General features: G+C 35.4%; 1 protein-coding gene across 1 annotated transcript in view; it reads left to right on the top strand.

Moving 5' to 3' along the window:
* The first annotated feature begins 560 nt into the window (after positions 1–560).
* SLC25A12 (solute carrier family 25 member 12) overlaps positions 561–9030 on the top strand; it is a 402930-nt gene continuing 394460 nt past the window's right edge. Inside the window, exons 1-2 of the mRNA XM_053698431.1 lie at positions 561–760; positions 3639–3686. Of these exons, the coding sequence (XP_053554406.1) occupies positions 749–760; positions 3639–3686 (60 nt within the window). The 5' untranslated portion in view covers positions 561–748. The remainder of the gene's footprint in view (positions 761–3638; positions 3687–9030) is intronic.

Here is a 9030-nt window from a genome sequence, read left to right as displayed (position 1 = left end):
TAAAAAGTTTTTTTTTTTCTGTGCAAAACTAGGGAATGGATCATAAAGGGATTATCTATATTTTTAAACAAACATTTTTAGGTTCACTGTCCCTTTAAAAACGTTTTTTTCTGTTTAGTGTCACTTTAAGGGGACATGAAACCCAATTTTTTCTTTTTCTTGATTCAGATAGATCATACAATTTTACTCAGTAACAAATAAGATATTTATATTGTTGTTTATCATGGTAAATTATTGGATTCCGCAAACATATGGATATTTAAAGTACTACAGGGGAAAAGGTTTAAAATAGAAATACATAGCATTCTGTTAGTCATTCTAAAAAACATTTGCTGCCTCATTTCAAAACAAAAGTTTTTTTTAACGCCTTTGATGTCAGAGAGTACTGGCCTATTTTACACAAAAGCGCTTGTACGGACCTAAATATAATCCATCTCCGATTCAATGTCAACTCAGTTTGCAAACCTAAAATGCATGCAAATGATCTCAATCTTCTGGCTCATGTGTGAAAAGAGGGGGAGCTAAAACAATCCAATACCCACCCCCGACAGCAATGTAACTCTAGAAGTGCCCATGACAGTCTGACAGTGCCAGAGCCTGTGCAGTGCCAAACAGGACAAGCCAGAGACACTGAAAGAGCAGCTAGGCAGTACACGCTGTCTAACCCCGCTGATTAATTTACGGAGCGCGTTCTAAGGAGACAGTGAACGTGAGCGCGCACTACCAGCTCTGACATCACAGCCTCAGCATGGCGGTCAAGGTGACTCGAACTAGACGCTCTTATTGCATAATACCTGCGCCGCTTATCTTAACCCAGCTGTTCTTCATTAGTGGCTTGCTGAGCTTGGAAGTGCAATGCATGCAGTATCTTGTCTTGTATTATGTAAGGGTGGAGCTGTTGGTGGCATTGTCTGTTATACCCATCCGAAAGGCCCTGTTACTGAAGCTGATTTGGGGCTGCAGTATCGCTGCTTCTTACTAACCCCATGCTACCTTGCATTATAATGCCCCCTCATCTAAATGTTCCATAGTGATAGGTGGTGCACACCCTGTGTTTGCATATTCATACTAGTCATCCACCTGGCTTAGCATCAGACAAGTGACAGGATGTGACATTAGTAAATTATAATGTACATCTGTGTAATGAAAGACATTATGGAAGAAAATGTGCTTGCATTTACAATTTTGCAATCTCATTTCAGTAGAAATATAAACTTTGTTTACAATACTCACTAAACAGTTTATTTTATGTTAATACGACAATGCTGACATCTTTTGTTTGATTCAGCAAAAACGATAACTCCACAAAGTTGGACCTTTAATTCTTTAAGAACTGTTCATATTGTATTACTTTGCATTAAAGGGACAGTATGATGTAAAATTGTTTTTCCTATAATGTACTTTCAATAACTTGTTATACCAGCTGCAGAATGTAAATTGTATGAGCAATTGCATTTTCAGATTTGTGTAAATAAAATAGCTCATTTTGTGCTTTGAAAACACAAGAGTATTACAATGAGTTAAGCTTCAATGTAAAATCAGATCTCATTATGTTATCACTTTGTGTACACACACATGCTCCCTTATATATGTGTATGTAAACCAAAGCTCAATACTTTGAGAGAACAATGGAAAATTATCATTTTTCTGTGTTTACATTGCCTGTCAATAGCCTGGACTTAATTGCCTAACGCTTTTAGGATGTTCCATGCCGTCCTAACAGCGCTGGGCTTTAACGCCATTAGGACGGTTTGGAACTTCCTACCTTTTTTGGGGTCCTGGAACCTTCTCATTTTGTTTAATGGGAAATCGGACTGGGGGGCATGCCTAGCATTGTAGGCAGTACCCCATGATCCTATACCAGCCTTGAAATCACGTGATCGCATTGACGATCAGAAATTCATTCGTGTTAAACACTTGCCCTGGGCATGAAAGGGTTAAAAGGACATTCCAGCCAAAATTGGAATCCACATGCATGCATTTCAGTTTTGAATAGAAGCATTTTTTGTAAAATACATGTATTAGCAAAAATGCTTCTAATATGAAGCTACAACTGTTTCAAATGCACCAGCAAAGTGAATGTAAAGTTTCATGAATAAGTGCCTAGTTTTTAAAAACAAACATAGATATTGACGGCAGATAAGAGCCATAGGCCCAGCAAGTCTGCCCCACCTTACCTAAGGCACTTTCATTCATGAAACTTTACATTGAAGCGTTTTTTTATGTTTAAATACTTACCTTTTTCTTTAGCAAACCCAGCCTGCGATCCTCCGCCCGCAGCTCCTCTGAACTTAGCATTTTAATGACGAAACCAGCTTCCTCCAATCACGGCGTGGCCTCTCGAGACGGACACTCTGGGGTGCCCGTCATGATTGGAGGATGCCGGTTTCTTCATTGCTGAGGTAAGTACAGAGGAGCTGCAGGTGGAGGATCGCGGTCTGTTTACTAAAGAAAAAAGTAAAGTATTTAAAAAAACAAAACACTGCAATGTAAAGTTTCATGAATGAAAATGCCCCTGTTTTTAAATAGTATTTTTCACGAAACTTTACATTCACTTTAAACACAGCATTTGCTCAGAGAGCCTAAGGTGCTTATACCATCTGGTAATGACTCAATTTGTTAATTTCTGACATGGTACAAGTCTCACTGGATCTCTGTGCAGCTGCAGTATTTAAAATGATGGTGCACTGAGAATATCTAGATATGCTTCACATTAGGGTTGCCACCTTGGCCATGTTTTCCTGGGCACTTATGAGTTATTCATGCTGCAGGGAGGATCACGAATTTCAACACTGGACAGCACACAAATAGTTACACTAAACGGCACTATTCATGTTCCTCTCTGCCCCTCCTGCAGTATGTATAACTCATAAGTGTCCAGGAAACCATGGCCGAGGTGGCAACCCTTCTTCACATGCATGTGCAGAAAAAAATGTTAAAGTGAAAGTCAATCCTAGCGTTGTACAAACGCTAAGATTGACTATTGAAAAAAAATAAAGGGGACTTTCAATCATGAAGTATAAGATACTTAATGTAAAAAGCTCCTTTATTTGTTTTAATTGATCGGTGTTCTTAGCTACTACGGCAGCCCACGGCTAAAAAAATTTTTTGCTAAGAGGTGACGTTTTCACCTCTTAGCCAATAGCCGTGCAGTAAATCCGGCTTGGCGCCCATGGGAGCCGGATTTATTGCACGGCTATTGGCTTATACTTCATGATTGAAAGTCCCCTTTATTTGTTTCAATAGTCAATCCTAGCATTTGTACAACACTAGGATTGACTTTCACTTTAACTAAAATAGTGATAACTTTTACTAGAAGCATTTTTGCAAGTATATGTATGTTGCAAATATGTTTCTATTCAAACTTATAAAATGAATCTATGTGCGTTTAAATTGTGACAGGAATGTCCCTTTTAAGTATAAGAACTTTCAGTATGGGTGGGGAAATAAAGGTAAACAAGCTACTTGTAAACAATTTAATACCCTCCAGCAGGTAAAATGGATAATTGAGAACAAATTAAGGGGGGTGGGGTACACTGTCTCTTTAAACATTTGTACCAGTGTTATAGTACAAGCTGTCACTTGAAACTGAAATATGTTATGCCTAATTAATTGGCTGTTTCAATTTTTAATTCTAGTCCACAAAGAGAGCAGATCCCAATGAGTTAAGGAACATATTTCTGAAGGTAAGGTGTTTTTGCTTTTTTAAATATTTATGTGGCACAAAATAAGTGGTTGAAAATGAGTTTAGTGGTTTTGTGGTCAACATTAATGCATTTTGCCCATCTGGTGTTTTTGTATGATGTTGAGTACGTAAGTTTTATAATGTAAAAATAAAATAATAATTTTATTGTTAACCCAACCTCTCTTGTTATGTGTATGCAGCTTTACTTTAGTAATTTGTATATATTTTTTGTACGCAATTTAAGTAGATATGAAGCACAGTTAGTTTAAAAATATTTTAGCACTCCCTTGTTTTTCTAGTAGCTAAAGTGGTTAATCAGACATTAAACACTAAATAAATGCCAGATTAGATATGATGCATTCAAATCACAAACTAGCCTTAGAATAATATGCGGTTGTATTTTTTAAAATTATATTAGTCTTTAAAATATTGAATTAAAAAGTTTAAATTGTTAGTTTTTATAAAGTAATGGGCCACCGCCTTGTTGTAATCTGTCATCCTAGGTTTATAAACCTGTTCACCTTATCTTACCTGACCTGATAATGTAAGGTGTAATGTATTTTTAATATCATTATTTTGCTCTATCTGAACAAAAAAGGCTAATTATTGATGGATTATATTATTTGGTACTATGATCTAATCTGAAAAAAAAAAAGTTAGAGGTTATGGTTATGCAGCGTATTGCTATTGACTGTGCTGTTCCTCAAATTTCTGTATATAAAGGGACACAGTATATGTATTTTGAGTGCTTTATATTTGGATATTTGCAGTTAAAGCTTCCATTTTTAACAATGCAACCCTGCAACAAATATGTAGCTGAACTCTACTACTCGTTGTTAGTTTTGCAGTCACTGCAGTTTCCCACTCTGTATGTATATTAGTCTGGTTTTTATTAACAGTACCAGTTATTTTTGTGTGCACTATCTCTGTTTAGGCTAGGTTCATTTCTATTTTTTTTTTATTCTTTGTTAAACTTGACTACCACACACTCACAACACTCATCAATGTGTATATCAATTAGATATTTCCTGATGGTTGCCACAACAGATAATACAAACAGTGCTTTAGAAAGAAAAGGCTACACACACTGGTGTGCCTGTCATGTTATATCCTTCAATAATACAGTGAGTATTTTACAAAGCTCTGTGTATTTACTGTTTTTTTTTAATAGGATACTAAAAACACATTTTTTCTTATATGATTCAGATAGAGTATGCAATTTTAAGCAACTTTCTAATATACTCCTATTATCAATTGTCTTCATTCTCTTGGTATCTTTATTTGAAAAGCAGGAATGAAATCTTAGGAGCCGGCACTTTTTGTTCAGCACCTGGGTTGCGCTTGCTGATTGGTGGATAAATATACCCACCAATCAGCAAGTGCTATCCAGTGTTCTGAACCAAAAATGGGACTGCTGCTAAGCTAATATTCCTGCTTTTTTAAATAAAGATACTAAGAGAACGAATACAATTTTATAATAGGAGTAAATTAGAAAGTTGCTTATAATTTCATGCTCTATCTGAATCATGAAAGGAAAAAAATTGGGTTTAGTATCCCTTTAAGTAGCATTTAAAGCACTTGCAAATCTTAAAGGGACATGAAACCCCAAAGTTTTCTTTCATGATTAAGATAGAGCATACACTTTTAAACAACAATCCAATTTATTTATATTATCAATTTTGCTTCATTCTCTTTGTATATTTTATTGAAGGAGCAGCAATGCTCAATGCTAGCTGAACACATTGGTAAGAGGTATATATGTGCAGCCACCAATCAGCAACTAGCTCCCAGCGCCTGAGCCTACTTAGGTATGCTTTTCAACAAAGGATACCAGGAGAACATATATGAGATAATTAGAATAAATGGAAATGTGTTTAAAATTGTATGATTTCTCTGAATCCTGAAATAATTTTTTTGGTTTTGTGTCCCTTTACTAAAAATAACCTTGTTTATTAATCAGCTGATTATTTTACCTGTGCTTCAGTTCTGATATCCTCAAAATCTGGCCTGTAAGGGACAGGTTTGGAAACCAGGGACCTATGCTGATATTCTGCAACTAAATGATAGAATTGTAATCTATCAAGCATACCCTCTCTTTATATATCTTATTAGGAGTTATTGCTGCTTAGAAAATGCACATGATCTCTGTTTGCAAAATGTGTCTTAGCCCCTTTCAATTTATTAAGAAAAGATGGTAAGCACAGTCAGTGTATATTGCCAAAGCCATTAGGATATACTGTTCACAACTTCAGTTTTCTAGTTATACAAAGAGAGACTAAATCAGCTCTGCACATGCACTAAAATACCTGAAGTCCCCTGCACACGCACCAGACTGTCAGTATATCCCCAGAGAAGATGGCAGTAACATTTCAGTGGTGCCCTGTATTTGTGCCACTTCAATAGACCACTGTATTAAAATGCTTTTTATGAACCATAATGATTTAGTAGTTAAAGGGATATAATCATACAATTTTAAAAATGTTACTTTCCAATTGACTAAAATGATCAAATTGCTTCGTTCCCATGGTATTTTTTGTTGAAAAGATACATAGGTAGGTGTGCTGCAATCTAATTGGATTACATTCTTGCAAAACTGCTTCCATATAGTGCTCCAGACGTGTATGCTCCTGAATGCTAAGCAAAGAATGAATTTGCGCCATCGTAATTGAAAAATGACCTACTCTAATTTGTTAGAGTATGTAATTGTATGACTAGTGACCCTGCATGCAATGCTGTTAACTCCCACCAAAGGGAAGCACTGCTGATCCTGAGCGAAAAACTGCTGCTGATCCAATCAGCAGCGCGAGTCGTACCACTCAGCTGTGTAACTAGCACTGCTAATTTGGATCAGCGGCAGTGTTGACTTGGGACCTGCAGTAACCTGTGGGTCCCGAGCGGTTCTTCTACTATGTGTTTAATCTCTTTGGGGGATTAAACATATAGCATTGCAGGGTCAGTAGTCTTAAAATTACAGGCTCTAAGGAATTTACTATAATGACCCTTTAATAATGAAAGGTTTTTAATATTATTTGAAAAACTAAAACTTGGCTACATACAGGGGTGAGAAATATCACTATCGTTTACTAGTCAGTAGTTACGTTATTAGCCCAGGGTGAAAAAGTTACTTGTCAACTCAATGTTGATGATAGGAAAAAGTAATTTTTGTTATTATTTTTTTCTGTTAAAATATCTTACTCGTCTGGGTCTAGTGGAAATTTCAAGCCATGGCTATCTGTCTATAAAGCTGATAATTGGTGTTGCACCTGTATTACACATTAGATGTGCATTTAGAGGTTTTGGATGCCTCTGAATGTGGAAGAAGGCAGACTCTGGTGGCATTCGGCTATTTTCGGAGTGTTGCACTTTTACAAGAATAAATCCGCCACCAAAAAAAAATGAATTCTGCGAGCTGCCACTTTCTTCCATATTCTGAGGCATCCGAAACCTCTGACTGCACATGTCTATTACGTACTTTTCATATATGTGCTGTGTTGTAGAATAAATAATAGTTTAGTTTATCCATAGAAACGCAATTAGGAAGCCATATAAAACTTTGGGCTGTGGGCATACATTGTTATTTTTGGCATAAAGATCCGGCCTGGTTCTGGCAGCATTATGTATAATAGAGTAAGTGTACTAGAGGACAGTGTTATTTATCAAATGTTTACAAAAAACGAATTAAGAGGATTTACCCAGAATGCAAGATGTGTCTGTGTACTGTGTTTGTTTTTCTAAAGATTTGTCAATACCTTTCTGGAAGTTTAAGAAATAGATGTAGCTTTCATTTTCAGGCATGGATATCTAATCCTCTTTCTAATCCAAAGATTAAGTAGCAAAATGTTTCCCCTTAATCTTAATGCTGTACAGGTCTATGTAGGTATGTTTGCCTATATTAAATATATGTTTGCTAATACCACAATTATTTTCACTTCACAACCACCCAGAAATGTATTTAGATCTTAGGATTTAACTTGATCTGTCTTCTCCCTCCAGTTTTAGTTTATCATAAACCTGTTCTTTCTCTCCAGTGAATGGCTACCTAGTCCTATTCACACTATAAATCTGTGGTGATCGCAATCATTGGTAATAGGTGTGTACATTTTTGTAATTCGTTATTCATTTTAAATATGAATAATGAAATTACACTCTCTTTATAGATTTCAGTTAGTTCCGACAAAAGATATATTAGAACAAAGGAGCTACTCAAAATCTAAAAATATATATGTATGTTCTAATATGTCTGGCATCATAAATAACAAAATGCCTAAAATGAAGGGTAATTTTGTATTTGTTTGGAAAAAATATTAAAAAAACAATTATGGAAATTTTCATGTCTATTGGAAAAAAAATGCATAGTCAGGGTTAGTATATGTACTTAGTCACAAGACTAAGCTTTAGGTAATTGAAAGCCAACTGTTCCCAATACAAGTTCCGGCTCTCGTAGTAGAAACTACCTTTATAGTGTACAATTTAAGTATAAATGGTTACGATAATCATTGCATCACAGCCAATAAACCAGCCTGACAATAAAGAATATTGTATGTTTCGTGCCATTACCAGCACATCGTCAGGGATAAATCAGGCCCCTTGCAGGAAAATTTAAATTGATAGCCAATAATATTAAGAGCTATATTAACTCCTTATATACGGTTAACAAAAGTGTATATGTGTACAATTCAATTAGATAAAGTTTGTCCGAAGCTGTCATGCGCAGTAGAGACTGCGCGCGAGGACAAACACACCTGGCCTTCCAACTGACCTGGCATCTGGCGTGTGGTCAGAGCCGGTGCTAGGATTTTTGGCTACACAGATGAAGACACATTTTGCTGCCCCCTCATAGAAATAATCTATCCTGCCATTACTGCTTCTTAACAAATGTTCTAGTAATGTATTAAGCAGCTATAGATAACTCTTGAGTTTATGCCCCTACTTTTCAGCAATAGATACCAAGAGAACAAACTTTTTTTTTATATTAGCTGTAAATTAGAAAGGTATTTAAAGTTACTGCTCTATCTAAATCATGTCCCTTTAAGTGTTTGTACATTTAAAAATATGTTACTTATAAAATGTGTTATAAGTGTGTTAAATCTTCATAAAAGCATTTTTGGATATCAATCCATTTTGTGTGTGTGTGTATATGTGTGTGTATATATATATATATATATATATATATATATATATATATATATATATATCACATACAAACAAGGATGACATTTTCCAATACTCTTGGATATTAAAAAGATTACATGGAAGAGTAAAAAAAAAAGTCTATTTTTAGTATTGAGTTGACTAGAATTGTATTTCCTAACAGACATATTTTTTTTACCATAAACTGGTAAACT

This window comes from Bombina bombina, chromosome 1, assembly GCF_027579735.1.
Source record: "Bombina bombina isolate aBomBom1 chromosome 1, aBomBom1.pri, whole genome shotgun sequence".
Classification (NCBI taxonomy): domain Eukaryota; kingdom Metazoa; phylum Chordata; class Amphibia; order Anura; family Bombinatoridae; genus Bombina; species Bombina bombina.
The sequence above is the reverse complement of the archived record's forward strand: the minus strand, read 5'-3'. Positions and strand labels throughout refer to the sequence as shown.